General features: G+C 28.5%; 2 protein-coding genes across 2 annotated transcripts in view; one reads left to right on the forward strand and one right to left on the reverse strand.

Moving 5' to 3' along the window:
- LOC107443098 (endothelin-converting enzyme homolog) overlaps positions 1-20,933 on the forward strand; it is a 37,437-nt gene extending 16,504 nt beyond the window's left edge. The window contains exons 7-23 of the mRNA XM_071186974.1: positions 743-984; positions 1,166-1,178; positions 1,477-1,659; positions 2,453-2,539; positions 4,722-4,858; positions 4,988-5,204; positions 7,171-7,269; positions 8,236-8,313; positions 8,402-8,502; positions 10,522-10,586; positions 10,715-10,766; positions 11,037-11,104; positions 12,071-12,201; positions 13,149-13,214; positions 13,313-13,408; positions 19,063-19,139; positions 20,747-20,933. Of these exons, the coding sequence (XP_071043075.1) occupies positions 743-984; positions 1,166-1,178; positions 1,477-1,659; positions 2,453-2,539; positions 4,722-4,858; positions 4,988-5,204; positions 7,171-7,269; positions 8,236-8,313; positions 8,402-8,502; positions 10,522-10,586; positions 10,715-10,766; positions 11,037-11,104; positions 12,071-12,201; positions 13,149-13,214; positions 13,313-13,408; positions 19,063-19,139; positions 20,747-20,849 (1,815 nt within the window). The 3' untranslated portion in view covers positions 20,850-20,933. The remainder of the gene's footprint in view (positions 1-742; positions 985-1,165; positions 1,179-1,476; positions 1,660-2,452; positions 2,540-4,721; positions 4,859-4,987; positions 5,205-7,170; positions 7,270-8,235; positions 8,314-8,401; positions 8,503-10,521; positions 10,587-10,714; positions 10,767-11,036; positions 11,105-12,070; positions 12,202-13,148; positions 13,215-13,312; positions 13,409-19,062; positions 19,140-20,746) is intronic.
- LOC107443099 (tRNA pseudouridine synthase A) overlaps positions 20,861-21,781 on the reverse strand; it is a 14,320-nt gene continuing 13,399 nt past the window's right edge. The window contains exon 7 of the mRNA XM_016056857.3: positions 20,861-20,994. Coding sequence (XP_015912343.1) covers positions 20,924-20,994 — 71 coding nt within the window. The 3' untranslated portion in view covers positions 20,861-20,923. The remainder of the gene's footprint in view (positions 20,995-21,781) is intronic.

Raw genomic sequence — 21,781 nt, forward strand, 5'->3', positions numbered from 1 at the left:
TTTCTCCTTTTTTTTTAAAATCATTATGTTTATTTTTATGGTAGATAAAAGAATCGAATTGCACTACAAATTAGATAAATATGGATCTGAAAACCTGTGTTTTATCCAACAAAGATGAAATATATTAAGAAATTTTGAAGTAAAATAATTAGTAACTATGGAACTATTAATAAAAAGTAACATATGGAAGAAAATAAATAAAAAGAGAAACATAATAAGATTTATGAAAGCTAAAAGAATAAAGTGGATGTCGAAAGAAAATCACGACTTGAAAATATATAGCAATAGGAAAAAAGGAAGGCTAAAGCTAAGATGGTTGGATCAAGCTGAGGATAACCTGAAGAAAATAAAAAAAAAAAACTGAAAAAAGAATCTAGAGAGAGAGATATATATATAGTGACGCAAAACACTATTGTAGAGAAAGCCGAAGCCTACCAAGAGCTGTAGAGCTGGAAAGGAAGAAAGCAAGTACAAAAGGGAAAACCATTAAACAATCAAAATATTTAAGGGAGGTAATAAATTGGTTTAATTAAAATTTGGCTTAACAGGACAAATTAAATTAACATACATTATAATCTATTGTAAATTCATTTTTCGCTAAAATATAAGGTGTTATTCACCTGCTTTTTGCCAACATATTTATTCAATAAAAGGTTTAAAATAAATCTAAAGATTTAGATGAATATTTTTTTTTATCATATAACCTCTTTTTTATCTTTAGTTGTTGTTATTGTTTTTTTAGGTCAGTCAACCTTCTTTAGGCTTGGAAGAACGGGGTTACTATTTGTTAGGAAAAGAGATCATTATGACTAAATATATAAAACTGATTTTACATCTAGCATATTATTTTAACCCAACATTGAATTTAAAGAAAGGGGCTATTATGGTTGATTATGCTGTCACTTTAGAGAAATTTATCGCCAAAGTATGTATATATAATCAATTGTTATCATTTATTATTTGTATTGTATATATAGAGTCATTGTAATTGCAATTAATATAGCAGTGTTTAAAGCAACACTTAACCTCAGCAGTATTTAAAGCAAGTGTTGATAGCTAGGAAACAGCTATTTCAAATTTAACCTAGTTTGCAGAAGATACTATTTAGACTTAGGACCACGGAAGCTGATTATTGAAATAAAAAAAATTAGTTTTCTCTACCAAGATCTATTTTTGGGGTAAAATAGACAAATCAAGTAAAGAAAATTAACATTTCAAGAGATTTGTTGCATAATATTTTGCCTTGGTGAATATTTGTCCGTTGGAAACTTTTTCCACATTTATAAAGAATAACTCCAACCTTTTTTTTTTTTTTTAATTGAAGGAGGTAATCAAAATTGACATTAAAAAAAGAAAAATGGTTAAATTTTTTTACTGAAAATGCAAAATTTATAATCAATACAAAGTTGCATTTGATATTATTTTTATATTCTCGTAATATTTCTCTGCTAAAAGAANTTGTTATTGTTTTTTTAGGTCAGTCAACCTTCTTTAGGCTTGGAAGAACGGGGTTACTATTTGTTAGGAAAAGAGATCATTATGACTAAATATATAAAACTGATTTTACATCTAGCATATTATTTTAACCCAACATTGAATTTAAAGAAAGGGGCTATTATGGTTGATTATGCTGTCACTTTAGAGAAATTTATCGCCAAAGTATGTATATATAATCAATTGTTATCATTTATTATTTGTATTGTATATATAGAGTCATTGTAATTGCAATTAATATAGCAGTGTTTAAAGCAACTCTTAACAACAGCAGTGTTTAAAGCAAGTGTTGATAGCGAGGAAACAGCCATTTCAAGTTTAACCTAGTTAGCAGAAGATACTATTTAGACTTAGGACCACGAAAGCTGATTATTGAAATAAAAAAAAATTGGTTTTCTCTACCAAGATCTATTTTTGGGGTAAAATGGACACATCAAGTAAAGAAAATTAACATTTCAAGCGATTTTTGATGTTGCATAATATTTTGCCTTGGTGAATCTTGTCTATTTGAAACTTTTTCCACATTTATAAAGAATACCTCCAACCTTTTTTCTTTTTTTTAATTGAAGGAGGTAATCAAAATTGACATTAAAAAAAGAAAAATGGTTAAATTTTTTCACTGAAAATGCAAAATTTATAATCAATACAAAGTTGAATTTGATATTATTTTTATATTCTCGTAATATTTCTCTGTTAAAAAAAATAAAATTCTATAAGAAATCACTCTAGAAGATAATGAATTTACTTTGATGCGTGTGAAATTTAACGTAGAAAATATGAATTTGTTTGTTTTCTTTTTGTGTGAGTGCACAATTTTACAAATGAAATGTTTAAAGCTTTTACACATCCCTGATTGCACATTGTATGAACAAAACATACAAACAAATTTAACAAATGTAAATAAACAAATGTAAAATAAATTATGAATTCTGAAAATAACTTTTCTCCTTTTTATTAGTCTATAGTACCCAATATTCACGAAAAAAATCCAGATGAATTTTATAATATAATGAGTTTGAATGAAATTGAAGAATTCTCTCCAAAGGTAAGAAAAAATTTTTTTTCTTTATAAAACCATATCTTTTTCTTTTTGCACTGTCAAAAATCGTTAAAATATAATACTTTATGGCAATTTTTAATGATGAAATTTCTTTCTTTCAGTTAATTATTTTGTTTGGTTAATTAATTATTTTTTCGGTACCAAATAATTAACAAACTTTGTTTCACCTGATAAAGGATCATTGGAAGTTTTTTTTCGCAAATGTTCAATAAGAGAACATTTGGTGATACAGCAGACTTTAAGTCTGAAATCCACTTTTTGCCATACTGATTGCAGCATGTCACACTACCAATGGTAACAAATGTGGTTGGAATTCTTCGTCGTAATTCGGTTAAAAAACGAGGTATAGAGGAATGAACACATAATCTTTGATGTAACTCCATAAAAAAAATTTTTTTTAAAAATCAGAGGGAGTTAAGTCTGGATAGCGCGGTGTCCGTGGAAGAAATTGATTGTCATCTCCCGACCCGCGTCCAATCCAACGAAAAGGAAGCTCGTTATTTACAAAACCATGAGCGCTAGTCTGATAATGAGGGGTCGGAGGATTCCATCTCGTTGGGAAATGTAAGACTCACAATCTTCTCGTAATTTTTCCCACAGTTGCAGTATATCGACTGAAGAACACAACCTTATTCGCTATAATTGATCGTAACATATTGAAGCTAGCTGCTCAAGAAGTTGATTCTAGACTTGTAGTCTGCCGTATCACCAATGGTTCACACATTGAACGTTTGTGAAAAGAAATAGTGATGTTTCATTATCAGGTAAAATAAAATGATGTATTGGCGATATTAGTTTGATATAAGCCTTCCAAAACTCGGAGTGAATCGTAACACACATTGTGTACATTTTGCTATTTATTGTTATATAATGATTGTTAGAAGCTGTTAGAATTGTTAGAACATTCGCATCCATTTGATCACGATGTCTTGTTAATGACTCCGTTTTTCTTTTAATTAATTGTTGAAGATTGGATTTGGTGACCGTATACATCATAAAAATTAAAGTTTAGAAAGTTAAATTTAATTTCTAAATCTGATCTCAAAATCTGACGATTCTTGTTATTTATACTAATTATTAATAAGCTTGCTCTCCAAAGTTTTGGCGCAAACATTTTTGTTTCTTCGGATACTTAACGTAAATGAAGGAAGTCTTAATGATATTGATTTAAGTTTCATCAAATGTTGACATTTTTATTCGGCTCAATTTGCAGAAATAATTGACACAACAGCTTTGCAACAGTACAATACGCAATACGACTGGGAAACCCGTTGAATAAATGTACTGGGATGCGTACATCAATATTGGGGCCGTAGGTGCAAGACGTTGCCCCTCCTTATCATCCACGACATTCAGTTAAAAAAAAAAACTTTTTCATTTAACGCCTCATTCATCAGCGTTATAGAAAGCGTGGGTACCATCAGTGAAAGGTGACTATTACGGTTATCGTTGAATACTGTGGCTCCTATGGTAGAAGAGATTCAACGATGTATGGTGTCGGTGTGCTGGAATGAAACACCATCAAGGCCACTGGATGGGGTTGACCAAGTTTAAAGACGAAGTGAAGACAGTGACGAAAGTGTCAGCACAGGTAGATAGATCACTTAGCATGCAGAAACAAGTGTGGCAGCCAAGACAGTTGGATCGCTGCAATCCTGTCTATAACATTCAATAGACATATAACATTAGAATTCATACAGGAAAGACAGAACACGGCATTTCATAATCCACACATTCAACCATGAAGTTTAATCATCTGCGAAACTTTATGTTATTGTCTGTGGATTGGTGTCCCAACACCTACAGGATGTGAAGTTCCCCAAGATACCATCAAAGTGTAAAGACTATGCTAGTTGGCCCAATTCGGCAATAAAGGGAAGACCTTGACCTAAGGTGTCATCGCAAGACGACCAGGAACATCACGCCAAAGCGGCTGCCATGTCGATTTGATCATTGTCACCAAGTTCTTCACATTCAACAAGAGACAATAAGAGCAGCAGCACAATACCCGTATACATGCGATATTTTAGAAATAACTTGTACAGGGATTTATATCTAACTAATGTAATGCCATTTTTTGTCAGTAATTTTTATTTTTTCCCTGCATAGCATTTGTGTATTCCGTCCGATTTAAATAATTGTATGCAATTCATCACTTTTTATATAGATACCGTGGAGAAAACTGCTGACAAAACTATTACCATCAAATGAAACTATTAATAACCAAACCAGACTGATGGTGGTTAGTCCATCTAACCTGATGAATCTCAACGCACTCTTAGAGGAATTGGACAATCCAGCTGGGTATAAATTACAAAACATATATTTTATATCTTTATTACAATAAATGTCAATAAAAGTACTATATATAATTAAATTAATATTAATTATATACGCTTAAATTCTTGGAATTCACAATTTTACTATTTATAGAAAGGAGTTTTTAGCAAATTATATGATGTACAGAACTGTCCTCTTCGCATCTGAACATTTGGGGAAAGACGTGTTTACAATTGTTGAAGATTACTTGCGTCATTCCGCGCATAGAGACTTATGGCAGGTGTGTGTCGCATCTGTGGTTGATTTCTTTCATATGTCACTGACAGCTACTTATGCAGAAAGTTATATGGATAACAAGACAAAGATTCTTGTAAGTTGAAAAATCTAATATCTTAGTTGTGCGTCATATTATTTTATTTTATCACCGTCAATCGAATACAATAAAAACCACCTATCGACATGAATGTATTTGAGGCAATCACTTTATTCTATATCTTTGCAGTTTTGAGCACAAATCAGAAGATAATAGAACTTTTGAGTCAACTAGCGTGATAACGTAGCGGAGGATTTTATTGCGTGTTTACATTACTATAAGTTTTGGAACGTGTGAAATCATAACATCTTTCAAATTCCAAAAAAAATATGCATGCTTTTGCCAATTATTTTAAAATATATATTACGAAAATGTTTGCCCTGTATTTATTCTATTAAGCAAATTATTACTTAAAAAGAAATTAAAATAATACACAAAATGAAATTTTGCTAATTGCTATCACAAAATATATGTACTAAGTAAAGCTTTATTTAAGATTATTTAACATCTTCAAAAAATTCATAATGGTGGTGAGCAAAAATTCATAATACTAGACGAAAGAAATTCCTTTTTCGACATTGTCTTTTTTTCCCGATAGTTCGGGATGGTTCCTGGCATTCTCCTGAAATTTTTTCTAGACTAGTCATCTACCTACATGTATTTTCCAGTTTTTTTTCCGCAGTATACCAGTAGATTTTTTTCTAAACTATTTAACCATCTCAAATTAGATGCGCATTTTCTTCGAGTCCCTGTTAGTATGACATTGAAGATTTTTTTTTTTCGTCGTAAGATTTTTATGCATCCTGATCAGTCCATTTTATTCATTATAGTTTAGTGAAATTAATAATATCTGGTTCCTTTTATCAGAGGTAAGCTCTAAATTGCATCCTCTTAATCATTTTTTTTGTATACCACTAAATGTGCAGTATGCGAAAAATAAAATAAAAAATGGATAGTTTTTAATATGTTTTGATCCAATTATCGGATCTTAATGTTCTAGGACTCAATCTTAATGATTCGAGGGGATGATCTCAAATATGAGAGTTAATTATTGCAGCCGCTATTTTAAGTTACGAAAACGTACTTTCTCCAAACATATCCTTTTTTCCGCGACGGATTTGAATTTCTGACCCTCCAAAATATAGGAGTAGCCGCAATCTGGGAAATATGGTCCCAATAATTTAATCAGGAGAGTGCTCCAAAGGTCGGACCCCTTTAATTTTAATTTTACTTTTTGCGTATTTCGCCATATCTCGAGAACTTTTTAAGCGAATTGAAAACTTTTTGCACACAATTATAAAATTCGCTTATCTAAAGACAATTCGAAAAAGATTATTTAAAAATAGTCGAAAAAATTTTGAATTGTAGGATATAAAATTTTTACATCAATTAAAGTAATGTAATTTTACATAACAAAATATAAAATTTGGGCAAAATTGGTCGAATAGTACCTGATAAATTAAAATCTAAAAATACAGCTTTTTCAAATTTCAATTAATCTGTTTTTTATTATTTATTTATTCTTTTTCTTTCGCACTGTACTTTTTATGATTTTTTTCTTATCCTCATCCGTTTAAGTTATATTCCAAGTCTCACAGGCATATATTAGAAATAAGTTTATAATTTACATCTTTACATTTTACAGCAGTATAATGCAGGAAATTTATACATTATTCTACTGTTCTTTATTTTACTGTCGAATAATGTATATATTTTCTACATTATTTCACTGTGAAAAAAGCAACTTAGTTTAACCATGTTTTCGAATTTTTCGTATCAGTATTTCCCGATGAGTAATTCTGTAATTATTTACAAAATTTAACTGCTCAAACTCACAAAGAAATAATTATTCTTCGTAGGGTTTTAGTATGAAGGAAACTTCGATTAAAACAAATTGCAATTAAAATCGTTTTTATCGTTGTAAATATTTTCAAAAGAAAAAAAAAAACAATATTGTGAAATACTAAAAAGTTTAAATCATCATCATAGTGTTTTCTTCTGTTTTAATGACTATGTGTACTAGCTAGATAAACTGTTTCGAGATATTCAAGAAGCACTGTTGAATGAGATAAGAGAAGCTGATTGGCTGGATGACATAACCAAGCAAAGAGCGATGCAAAAGGTATTCGAAATATTTTTTTTTCTTTCTCATTTTCGTCTCTAGACTCCTGATATCACATGATTGCTATAACTCTAAATTCAATTATGGAATTTTCGTGAAAAGTGAAAACATCTGTTAGGATTCTTGTTCAAAAAAGATTTACAATAGGAAAATGAACCAACACTTGTATTTCACATAAATATTTCACTTCTTCATGAAGATATCGGTTTCAAACTACACAGAGAAGCATTTTTTCCAGTTTCGCATTCCTCCTTTTAAATTTTTGATAAAACGAATGGTTTAAGAATGTTCACTTAATTCAACAAAAAACAATATTTGAGCTATTTTTTAAAACAACTTTTAATTTGAATGAAGACTAATTTTTCTTTTTAACTATTTAAAAAAAAAATTTTATTTTTATGATTCCTTCTTTAATACTTTATTGAGTACTTTTTAAATAATTTTCTTTATTTTTTATAATTTGCATACTTTAAAAGAATTTTGCTTGCAGTGAAAATTTTTCAATATCTCTAAAATGGACACATATCTCTCTCTCTTTTTTTTCAATTAAGTTTCATTGTATTAGATATATAGTTGTTTTGTAACAATGCCTTACATTTTTGAACCTTTCTGTTGTATTCTAACTATAGTTAGTTCTGTATTAGTGACAGTGTCAAGTAAGCTTTTCCTGCAAAAGAAAGTTAAAAAACAAAATCTTGGACTCATTTTTATTTCGTTTTTAAATTTCATATTTACAGTTAAATCAATAAATAATTCGTTGAGAGTTAAGAAAAAATTAAAGCTCGACAAGTTTCTGGGAAATTGAGAAAATCTCAATAGTTAATGAAAGCCATTATAACCCCAATTTAAGTTATGAAATTAAATATCTGCTTCGTAATAATAAATAAATTTAAAATGTATAACTCAGAATACATTTAAATGAGTGTTTAAAATCTAAACACGTTGAACCATTTGAAATTATTTTAGGTCCTCAGTGCTCGTTCTGCAATCGCTTATCGTGACGAAATGTTGGACGAAACGTTGCTGAATGAGTTTTATAAACCTGTAAGTTTTAAAAAAATGTTAGTATATATTGATATAAAATTTGAAGAGATATTTTTTCGCCTCGTGTAAATAAAAATTTTTTTTACAGATAAATGTGAGTGAAAATCATTTTGGAAACGTCAAAGCAGCTTACTTGTTCTACGCTAAAGAGAATTACAGAGGTCTTAGCGACGAACGAGTTAGATTTAAGTAAACTTTAATTTATTAAAAAAATATATTAGTTCATTAGAAATAGTTCATTAGTTAATTAGAATTGACATTACTTTTACAACGTCATAACTATTAGTAATAATGAACAAATAGTAATACTATAACGTATTAGATTCAAGTAAGCTTTTGCTAATACACGCACTAATAGTTAATAAATCCGGCCATGTTGTTCTATGCTGGTGTTATCCATATTTCATTATTATTAAAAGTAACTAATGATCCTTAATAATAACGTTTCAGATTCAAGTAAGATATTGCACAACGCGTTATCTTGACGCATATATCTTGATAGTTAAAAAAATCCGCCGATTCTATGGTGGTATTTTTTGTTCATTATTATTAAAAGTAACCATAGCAATTAATAATAGCGTGTTAGATTCAAGTAAGTTTTGCTCCATAAAGAAGTAGTAGTTCATATATATATATATATATATATATTACGGGATAAAAATATACATATATTAAGGAATATATTACGAAACAATCTGTACATTAAGAGCGGTGTTTACAAAACACCCTCCATACTAAAAGTAATGTCGATAGATCACCCTGTATATTAGGAGAGTAGTATTTAGGGAACCTTCTGTATAGTTTTATTTCTAGCCTCTCGCTTGAACATTTGATGGATATAAGCGCAATAGGATGCTTAGATTTTTCAAAAATATAACGATCTACTTTGCATTCCTAAAATATGCGAATAATTAACATCGTGCTCAAGGTTAGAAAACTACATATGCATCAATTGTGTGATTACTTTCAAAAATGTTCTAATTATTACTTTGTACTGTTATATATCACCGTTAAAGCTCAAAAGCCTTTAACGTTCACATTACCTAACTAATCTATGACTTCAGTACACAAAGTTCTAAAGTACTTTAAGTTCAAAATTTGTTTTTCTCAATCTATCAATTAATTTGTGGATTGTTTTAACTTGATTCTTTAGAAATCAAAAAATACATTAATGACTTTATGCTAATGTCCTTAATGGTAATAATATTTTAACTTGTTTTATTCTTGGTATTGTATTATAGTTTTTAAAGAGATTGATTCTACCTGTTAATATGTTATTTGATTTTTTTATTTTCTACCTGGTGTTCGACGACCCAATTCTGAGTGTAGGATTATCAATGTTCTACTCCACAGCCTTGTAATTTTAAACCCAATGCAGAAGACAAGGGAACACCTAAATCAAGCGTTGGGGCAAACAAGCTTTTGTGGAGGACTTTCAGATGGCACTAACCTGCGTTTGCGTTACATGGGGAGAAAAAAACACGAAAAACTCTCACGGTTAGCCGGGCGGCAAAGGATTTCTAACCTATGATCTGTCTACTACTGAAAATATTTTAAGTCAGCACAGTGGTCGGTGCGAACCAAGAAAAAAATTCGTATCGACCAACTAACTTTAGGATTCGAACCTGGGTCACCTCATTGGGAATCGAACATTCTATCCCCTGAACCACCACAGCTCGTGATTGTTAGATTGTTGTGATTGTTAGATTGTTGTAATTTTTAGACGGCAAAAAACAAATAAATAACATTCTGCTAATTTAAGAGTACAAAAACGTTACTGTTGTACGGCAAAGATCTTATTCTTTACTTTAACGAGTACTTAGTAGGTTATGTGCTGATTATCTAAGTAGTTCACAAATTACCTAAATAGTTGAGAAAGAAAATAACTTTCGGTACTTTAACGTATCACGCCAGTTAATATGCTAGTTGATATCTTTGCTAGTTAAGAAATAAAGAACATTATGTCAATTTAAGCGTTTAGAAACGTTACTGTTACTCCGGCAAAGATCGTATTTCTACTTTAACGAGTGCTTAATAGATTATGTGTTAAGTAGTTTGCAGATTACCTAAGTAGTAGTGGAATGAAATAATTTTTGGTACTTTAAAGGATTACCCTAGTTAATATGCGAGTTAATATCTAGATAATCCTTAGAATAGCTAACTTCCACACTTAAGAGTTTCCATTATTTTATTATAATTTATTTTTAGATGGACCGACACCAGCAATCTTTTGCAAGCTAACGCATTTTATCAGCCATCTCAAAATTCTATTAGTGAGTATGAATTTTTATGTAACGCTTGTAAACTAATATAAAGTTTTTCCAACCTCATTATTAAAACTTTAATTCATAAAACATACTTATGAATAGGCGTTTAAAGTAGCTATTTTTAATCGTTACAGTTGTACCAATAGGATTGCTGTCAGATGCTTTTTTCTCAAAAGGAAGACCCCAGTAAGTATACCGTCTCAATACTGTTAAGTAATACTTTGGTTTTAAGTATAAATACTGAATTAAATTATAAGCTTGGATTTTGTGAAAAATAAATATTATATAAAGATTAAGGCAACTTAACTTGTATTTAGTGTTGCAGAAGTAGTGCTTTTTATTTAAACTTTTCATTTGAATTGTTACACAAAATATTAAAAATAACACCATATTTCATAAAATCTACTTCAGTTTTACTTATGGTAATATTTATTATTATTATTTATTTGTTTTCAGTTACGTGAACTACGGAAGTTTAGGCACAATTCTTGGGCATGAGTATACCCATGCGTTTGATAGCACAGGTAAAGTTCTTGATGCATATTTTTGTTTTAAATTTTCTCAAAAAAAAACATCAGATTACAATCTTACTACTATCTATAAACGTTTTTTTTGTTTTATGGTAATACCGTGATTGATAAACTAAGTTATGTTAAAGTTTTAGAGAAGGAAATCAAACATTACTGCAGTACAAACAGCCTCCGTTAATCAGTAAATTACATAATTTCAAAAAATTATATATGTTAAATTAAAACAAGGATAACTTTGCGATAAATAAAAATTTTACTAGCGAGATTTACCCTGGGACTGACAGTACTGACATGACAGTAGGGGAATCATGGAAGATTTTTTTTGTTTGAGGCATGATATTAAAGGGAAAAACTGTTTGTTTTTGTTCATCATCAATTGGAAAATAAGTTCAAGAAGAAAATACCATTGATGTCAATCTCATCCAGAAAAGTAATTTATTTAAAATTAATTATTTTTTTTATACAAGTTCTTTTCTTCTGTCATTTACATACACAGACAAAACGTTGAATTATTTGTGTACTTGGATAACGTTGTAAACCAATATAATTGTTGCTTGTTTTTCTTTTATTTTTGTGTTTTTTAACTTTTTTACAAAATGTTTATTTAGAGAAGTTTCACCCATTATACAAAAGTTATATCCATTTCTTAAATAGCATGTTCATTTTCTTAAATAAGTATTTTGAGCTGTGTTTATTTTCTTAAACAAGCATTTCGAGTTGCGTCCATTTTATTAAACAAGCATTTCGAGTTCCATCAGTTTTCTTAAACGAACATTTTGAGCTGTGTCCAAAATAAAAAGCTTGCCGACAATTTATTAAATGCACACAAATTTTATATGCACGATTAAAAGTAAGCTAACACTTATACACTTCGTGATATATATATGTTTAAGTATGTATATTATATATTCGTGTTATATATATGTTTAAACATGTATATTATGATATTTTTTATTGCAGGAAGCTTGTACGATGAGGAAGGAAACTATAAAATGTGGTGGACTAAACTGAGTTGGAAAAATTTCAAAGAAAGAACAAAGTGCTATGTTGAACAGTATAATCAGTATTACGAACCGAGTGTAAAAACCCATGTAAGAAAATGCAATTATTATTATTATTTATTCTTTTTTCTTGATACATATTAAAGAACAATTTAGTAGTTGTTTTTACCATTCCTAAAGGTTTTTTTTTGTCATTTTATTAGGTATAAGGTGTTAAGAGTTATCTTGCTGGAAATTTTCAATGGCAATTTTGCATAAATGTGGCTAAACTCTTTCAAGGCGTGGGGCTTGTTAGCGTTAACCTTAAACTTCTAAATAAATGAGGAAAAAAAGTCCGACAGTGTTAAATCGCTTGATCTGAGAGGAATATTGCTCAACAATGAAAACTTGTTGTTCTTTCATATATAGGGTTCCTTTTTTAATCATCTTGACGTCAGTTATCATGCCATCTTAATTCTTTTCCTTGGTAATATTTTATTGCATAAATGGCACAAAATTCAAATCTTGCATGAATTTTGGGAAATTTTTTACATTCTCAAATGTTTTTTTATCCAAGAATTTTATACAAAAGAATATAACTCTCGAAGATTAAATCTTTGAAAGAATGTTGTCAAAACTTTCAATTTCAGTATTGTAATTTTTTTCCAAATAATTTCCAGCTAAATTTCCCATTGATTCTGTATAGAAATGCAATTTATTTATTAAATTTTTATTGAAAAATGTGAACGATAGTAAAAAAAGTATCAAACCAAAGTAATTAACCTAAGTTACTTTCTTTTTGTATGAAAGTACGGCTTATATATGAGCAATATATTTTTGCCAGAAGCTGCCAAAAATTCAGTGGCTATTACGTTGAATTGTATTGTTGAATTCAAATGTATTTAAGAATTTTTCCATCACTTAAACAAATTCTTACTGTAGAAGGAAAAGAAAAACTTAAATGCCTGTCGAGTTATTTTTGTAAAAAGAACATAAATTTTTTCATGGATTAAAAAGAATGTGCTTAATATGATGTCTTTAATATGACATTTTTACAGCTCAATGGATCGCTGACTTTAGGTGAAAATATTGCCGACAATGGCGGTGTTCTAGCAGCTTACCATGTAAGTATTTCGAAACAAGGCATTTCCTAACTATTCCGGTTAATCAGCATACTATAATAAATTTAGTAAAAACAAGTAACTATCTATTCTTCCTTTAGGCTTATACCAAACTGCTTAAAACTTTAAAACGTGAAGAGAAACTGCCAGGTTTACAATTCACCGAAAAGCAGATGTTCTGGATATCCTATGCATCAGTAAGACAATTTTTTTAATAGTACTACATACATTGTAAAAAGAAGACTGATCTAGGGAGAGTTCATTTCAATAGATTCTCATGTACATGAAACTTTTCCCCTGCCATTCGTAAACTCGTTTCTATAGTTACTAATTAAACTAATAGACTAGTATCATGAATTGACTTTTAATCGTTATCTTGCGGTACATGGATGATAAATCTATAAGTTATACAGTAAATACTTGGTGTTACGAGTACAGCATATTACGACAAGTTTTCAAGTCACCGCCCAAATGCTAATGTTAGGAATACAAAAATTCTATGTTTAGAACGAGCTAAAATCTTCCCGCTATTGTGGTTTTTCCCCTTTTTTTATTGGTAAATACATTTTTCTAGTGAACATGTTTAAGTGAACAATATCACGCGAAAAAAGGCAACATAGAAAACATATTTATTTATTTTTTCGGTATCAATGCAACAAAGGAAAAAACGAATATCATTTCACTTGTATGCTTTGCCCTTTATGTTCAAAAAGTTATGTGCGGTTGACCAACGAATAAGTATCTTCCTCCTTATAAAAAATAAATAATATAAAATAAAAATTATTCTATTTTTAAGAAATGCACATTTCAGAAAAATTAGTTTTTTATTTACCAGTATCTGCTATTTCACCTTGTTTCAAAACAGTCTAATCAAGATATACATTTAAAATCAAAATATTTGTTTAAAATAAAAGAGAAAGAAGTAAATATGTTTAGTTCATCTTTTATTTTTATTGTTTTAACATTATTTATAACCGCAAGCTCACTATGACGACATACCCCTCTGCTATTGTATATTATCATTAAAACTGATTTTAATTGCTTAGTGTTATTCATCGACGCTTTTAATCCCATGTCATGAGGTTAAGATGGACAAAAATAATTTTAAAAAAAGGATTATTAAAAGATTAAATATCGAAATAAAATTGCGCATCATTCAAAATAAAGAAAATCTTTCTTATTTTAGCAAACAAAAGTATTAGATAGATGTGTTCAAATAATGAATACTTAAATTTTTGGATAATTTATAAAAAATGCCTCACTAAACCACCTCTTTTCTACCTATTAAAATTGCATATTAGTGCGTGGAAATTCGATCATTAGAAGATAAATTATTTAGGTTACATCGGTTGCTATGAGCGTTTCATTTTAAATATTTTTTTGATAAATATTGAGAACGAAGCAAATAATTTAGTTTTTTTTTATACATATATTATGAAGATATATTTGACCTACATCATAGTGATTTTTATCACTTTAAATTTTTTTAAAAGTTTTTTTCCAAATTTTCGTGCTTTTGAAAAGATACGAGCAATTAAATTGCAGGAAAAAAAAAACTTTGAAATTTGAATATTTTTTCGGATGAGAAAATTATTTCTGTCATCCAAATGCTGCATTGTGTAAACATATTTTGCCTCGTTTAAATTATGGATTTACCGGGAAACAATTATTATTATTTTTGTTTTAAATCGATAAGTGAAAAAGCAGCTTAAAATAGGCAGCAGCACGCGATATTAAAATAGAGCTTATACAAGGTCGTTCCAAACATAGAAGAATAAAAGTTTAATTTTTAAATCCCATACTTCAGGAAAAGGCAATTTTTGCAACTACGTCAAAAATTTTCTTTCCGTGTTAAATAAAAGCGATGAGTATTGTGGAACAAAACTATCTTTTAAATAATGGGTTCCAGTTAAAACACAGCTCTTGTTTTTCTAAATAAGTAAGTAGATTTCACTAAACTCACTAATAAGTAAGTAGATTTCACTATATACTCTTTGTGGCTACTAAATACTGTGGCACTAAAAAAATTAGGAATTACATAATTTTAATCATTTAGTAAAACAATTTGTCGCTCACTATTCCCCTGTAAAGCGCTTTCTATAAGTGCAGACGATTTTTGCTAAAAGCAATAGCACATTTGGAATAAATTTAAAGATGGAATCGAAAAGTTTGATGGTTAAGTAGCTTTTCAATTGCGAATTTTCTGCAGGTAAGGTCTTTAAGTAATTAAAATCTCTTGGGTTTAATCCAGGGATGGGCAAACTTGTTTGGTCGAGGGAAAAAAATTGAGAAAAATTTAATTTTCGGTGGGTCAAGTAAAAACTTCAAAATTAAAAAAAAAACGAGAAAAAAACGATATACAAGTTTTAATTTAAATATTTAATGAGATTAATGAAATTGCGATTTCTATTTTAAAAGTTCCTTATATTGAGGTTCGAAGTGAGATGTGCTTATTTCAAGGAACGAGGCTAAATGCTTGTCTGTTAGTGTACTTCTGAAATGATTTTTTCTAAGGTTCATAGTTGAAAACTCTTGTTCACATATTTAAGATTAAGCAAACATAGCACTGATTTTCTGGGCATGAAATATTAAATTTAGGAAACTAACTTTTGGTAATAATTTGTGTGGCATATTTAGAAACAAATACTTCAAATGATTGTTAGATTGTCCGCTCGTTGGAGCTTAAAATGCGCTGTCTGCCACATGTGAAGTACAATTCACCTATATGGAGCCAATCTACGGCTATTCTATAAAGAACTTCTACTTTCAACATTTTACCGATTGAAACTGCCTGTGCTAACTATTTCCATCAATTTACGTTTTGTAGAACAAAAATAGAGAAAGTAAATAGGTCATCAGTACTTTGATAAAAGAGAAAGAACAGAAATAGCTTTAAACAAGTTCGACAAGATAATGGATGTATATTGTTTATATTTGCCACGGATCGGCAAGTTAAAAATCTATCCGCGGGCCGGATAAAACCTTTCGGCGGGCCACAGTTGGCCTCGAACATTAATATATAGAGCTATAAATCGATTATTGGATACTAATTAACTGTAAAGATCGACCCAGGCCTGCTCGTCCATGCTCAGCTTCAACAAAAGAGCGCATTAAGGGAATTCGTGAAAAGATACGAAGCAATCTACAACACTCAGTTAATAAAATGGCTGCTGAGGAGAACGTGAATCGGAGAACTATGCAAGTTACACGAGTATTAACTGAACACATGAGTTTTTGTCCTTATCTCAAAAGAAAAGTTAAAGGTGTGACAACTGCACAAAAATTAATAGGTAACAAAAATGTAAGAAATTGATAAACCGGCACGGCAACAAAAGTGATAACAGAATACTTATTTCTGATGAGAAAATATTTTGCACAGAGCAAAGTTATAATGCTAAAAATAATGTTGTATAAGCAGCAACCCTTGATGATATACCTGAAAGTGTGCAAACTGAACAAAGCTTTTAAAACAAGAATTCTATAATAGTTTGGGATGCAGTGTCAAACAACGGAAAATGTCCTCTGATATCCATCGATAAAGGGGTAAAAATCAATTCTGAATATTACAAAAAGGAAGTAGTATTGGCTACACATTTATTGCCACATGACCTGGCAGATTGTATCCAAAAATCGATTGGATATTCCAGCAAGATTCTTCACCATAACACCGAACTAAAACAACGCAGGCTTGGCTCCACGTCAAATTTTATAAGCCAGAAGAGTGGCCCCCTTCTTCACTGGATCTAAATCTTTTAGTTTGGGAGATTCTACAGTCTATGCTAAGCAGCACAGAAGTTTGAACAATCTCAGAGCTACTAGATTGCGTGAATGGGACAGATTACCTCTTAAAATGATTCGTGCCGGCATCGGGCAATGGCGTAAGAGATTATCTTTAGTCATTGATAAAGATGGCGGTCAATTCGAATAAAAATTTTTAAAGGTAACTTTCCATTTATAGTGTTCATCGTAGTTGTGCATTTATCATTTCCTATTTAATATATGTACAATAAAATGATTCGATATTTGTAATAGTATTTTGAAGCCACCCTGTATTTATTACAATATAACAAGGAACTGCCACTTAACAAATCTGGCTTTTTCTATACAAAGCAAACTGAAAAGTTAGGAGTTTAAATGTGATAAAAATTCTCTTTGGTTTTTGTAATTATAAATTCTTAAAAATACAAGTTTTGACTAAAATTATTTAAAAGAATCATCTATTTTATTCTAAACGAATGATAAAAGTTTAAGTAGAACTATTTTTAAGAAAAATCACAAAAAATCAAAGTCGCAAAACATGCAAATCATTTTATTTATCAAAAAAAAAAAAAATGTAAGTTAATTTTTTAATACAAATATTAGAACTAGAGAGGACAAAAGATTTAAAAAAAGAAGAAAAAAGAAAGGAAGGAAAAAAAAACGATTTTGAAAATGAGCCTGTAATTGTTTGCTGAAGAAAAAAAAGTTAATTTTTTTTTTACTGGTTAGTAATAAAAATTTATAACCGTACATACTTCTTACATATAGAACTATATTTCTTCTTATATAGTCATACTAATGAAAAATATACATTAAAATTAAAGCAACTTATCAGAGCCAACACATTTGTAGATTTTAATATTAGAAATTAAAGCCAAATTAGGAGTTAGTTTAAAACAATCTGTAACTAACTAGAAAGAGATCTATCTAAAATAGCGATAAGTGTCTAAAAAAACTGAATTGTCTTCCGTATTGTTTTAATATAAAATGTTAGCATAATATTAATGTAATAAGCGTATTATAATGTTAGCACATTATTAGTATTGTATTAATGTCTATATATTACTGACCCGTTTTCTAGAGAAACTTAAAAATTTGAAGCAAAATGTAAACCATTTAAAAGATGGGCATGAGTAGAAAATACTAAACGAAAATCGAAAATTAAACCTGATATTTACGCGTCCAATGTATTATATTTATATCCATATAAGATCCCTTTCTCATCGAAGTAAACATTTTTAATTATCTGCTATTTTCAGAATAGCACACAATTTTAAAACAAAGTGTAAGGTACCATTTAAAAAATGGACACAAACAAAAAATATTAATTTCGAAAAATTATAAATTCTCTTCAAGCTTTCTTAAAAGAATTTTAAGTGTCGCTTGTATAATTCCATATGAGGCTTCTTTTTCCACCAAGTAAATATATATTTCTGATTGGTATTTTTAAAAAACTTACAACATAGAAACAAATTTTATTTAAAAAAATTCTAAGTTTCGCGAAGCAATTTTTATTGAAAAATGTTTTACTGTCTATCGTGTATTAACATATTCTTCCACCTTTTCACCAAACTAGACACATATTATCGATTGCAATTTTTAGGAAATTCGAAGTGTGTAAACAATGCGTAAGGTACTATTTAAAATATAGACGCTAGAGGAACAATTTTTTTTAAAATTTTAAGTGTCCATTATATCATTACATATTAGACACCTTTTCAAAATTTTACAACTTTGAAGCAAAGTGATAAGTACCATTTGAAAGATGGAGCCAGGTGAAAATATTTTTCAATTGAAAGTTTCGTTGTACTAATTGTTTTATTTTTTTAAGATTATTTTGTATCATCACATATTAGACCACTTATTACCAAAATAAATAGTTATTATTCATACATATTTTTAAAAAATGGCAGCTAGTAGAAAATATTATCGCAAAAAATTTAATTTCATTGATTAATTCATCTCTAACACTCATTTATTAATACACATATCATAAATTTATCTGTTTATTTTTTTGCTAATTTATTTATTTTTATTAGCGGATTCATCGATTCATTATAACTTTATTTTTGTTATGTATTTTTTATTGCAGGCGTGGTGTCGAAAACAGTCAAATTTTACTTTACAATACATTATGGAAAATAGTGCGCATTCTCCTTCCAACTTTAGGTGAGTCATTAAATCTATTAAGTTATTTGACATTGAAAAATAATAATCATTATATAGACTAAAGAAATTATCAGCAAAATACTGGAGTTCAATAATTGGTTTAACTTTTTATACTTATATACATAATATCCACCAGTTTTTTAATTGCATAGATTTAAACATTTTAGACATACTATAGATGCATATTTTTTAAACAACTCCTCTTAAAAAAAGGGGGTATTATTATCATTAGTTAGATATAGTATAATTACTTCAAGTTGCTTATCTTTAGCATTTTCTAAAATCAAATTACTTGCTCGCATATTAAATTTTTGTAATTGAAATTGAAAGGGAATACCAAATGCACACCAGTTTGTATCTCAGTAATTTGAAATGTATTTAAAGTAAAATATATTATATTAATTTTCTAATTGATAACATTAATACAACGTATTCACCAGAAATATATTAATAATACTGACTAACTTTTATAATGGCCACCTCAAAACAACAGCAACCTCCAAAGAAGGGTCATAACATGTTTATAGAAACAACAACTTTTATACATCAGTGGGAACCTTAGAGCAGACATTTCCAAACAGCAAACTTAGTAAACTTATTTTCATTTTTTCCACTGAAACTTAACAATAATTTCAACTGAGCATTATTTAACATATTTAAAAATGTTTTTTTTTTCTAACGTAGACGAAAATGCAGGGGTAGGTTAGGGGTTTTTATTATAATAATTGGTATAAGATAAAGTAAAAGTAGAAATGGTGAAATTGAAAAGTAGATGCCACTGAAAGCAGTTTCAGAATAAAAATTGGAAGTTTTCGGGAAAGAATTTTGTCCTAAAAAATAATTGCACAGACTTTATTCTGAAACTATTGGTATCATTACGAATTTGGTGAAAAAATAGTTTTAAAAAAATTGGAAATAATTAAATTTCTTTAAAAGTTATTTCTAAGATAATAAATAGAGGGTACTGTTAGCAATATATATTTTTGCTGCTAGACACTGTTTGCGATTTATTTAAAATTCTTTGAACAATCAATTTCTTGACAATTCCAAACAACAGCTATATTTTAACATTGGTTAGTTCCACAAGGAACAGTCGTTTAAAGGAATCTGTTTACTGACAAGAAAAAAAAATGTGAAAAAGCTGATAAAATAAAAACAATTTAACTAAAAGTCTTGTGAAAATGTTAAAAAACAAAGTTCACAAAAAATTTTTTGTATAAAAACTAAAATGAATTCTTTTAATTGCTATATATTTTGATTGTCAGCTTTTATTCTTGAGCTAAAAAGCTATTCATTCTTTTTCCCATGTACCTTGAATCAAATTAGATGTGAACTAACAAATTTAAGAAGATTATTTTAGTCACATAATATTTTCATAATTTACATAAAATTTAAAAACTTCCTCCAGAACATCACCTTCCTTCAACCTTAATTCCAATATTAAGTCGTTTAGTTTTTCCTTAATGAAATTTAAATATTCTTCCTTATTTTAATTTTAAGAATTGTTTTATTCCTAAGGGCATTCTTTAAAAAAAAAAAAAATACACCATCTTTGTTAATCAAAAGAAGTCATTCACAGAAGTGCCTTTAATTCTTTTTGTTTATAGGGTGATGGGAACATTGTCAAACATTAAAGAATTTTCAACTGATTTTCATTGTGCTGAGGGATCACCTTTAAATCCAACCAAAAAGTGCCACTTTTGGAAATGAAAAATTAGTCATTAAATATGTGATTTTATTGATGTAAATATCTACATTATAATATACATATACACTATTTATAATTATTCACAATTTGGTTCTTCATTTTCATTACCTATATCTTCTTCTTTTAATGAAATAGGAGCATTGAAATCTGTAAAATAAGAACTATGACATAAATGCAGCTATATACACACATTGAAGTAATTATTTTAACATTTTGAAGTTCATTACCTTTACAAATCATAAAATTTATATGTCTTATACACAAAAATGTTCTTTAGAATAATAATTGTGTCAAAAAATGAAGTATATGAAAATGTTAAAACAGCATTAAACAAAAAGTTTCATACAAAATTTTAAACGTAATTTGAAAAAAATATAAATAGCATTCAATTTAATTTTGTATAAAAACATAACAGTTTCCAGATATTTTTTTTATTTATATTTCACACTGTTTTAAGGTATTAGTATCAATCATCAAATCAATTTAGAGATAATTGCTCTTTAAAATTATATTTTTGTAAACTTAAATAACATAAAGGCAATAAGAAAAACAACAATTAAAGAAAAATAATAATATTATGAGCTATGAGCTGAATTCAATAGAAAATTTGTAGCATAATTAAAAGTACAGTTTCTGTGGTACTGAATCACTTTGTTCAGTAAAAATTTATTATAAAATAATAATAGCACAACTAAATTTAGAAATTTCAAAATTACTTCAATATCATGATTTACAACTTTAAAGGAATTTACGCAAGAATTTATTTCTATATTTAAAGATACTAGAAAAATTTATACAGGTCTATTGAATGCATGTATAAGGAAATTTAATTTAAAATTATTTCAGCTACTGTAATGCACAAAAAAAAAAAAAAAAAAAAAAAAAAAAAAAAAAAAAAAAAAAAAAAAAAAAAAAAAAAAAAAAAAAAAAAAAA

The sequence above is a fragment of the Parasteatoda tepidariorum genome, chromosome 10, assembly GCF_043381705.1.
Source record: "Parasteatoda tepidariorum isolate YZ-2023 chromosome 10, CAS_Ptep_4.0, whole genome shotgun sequence".
Lineage (NCBI taxonomy): Eukaryota > Metazoa > Arthropoda > Arachnida > Araneae > Theridiidae > Parasteatoda > Parasteatoda tepidariorum.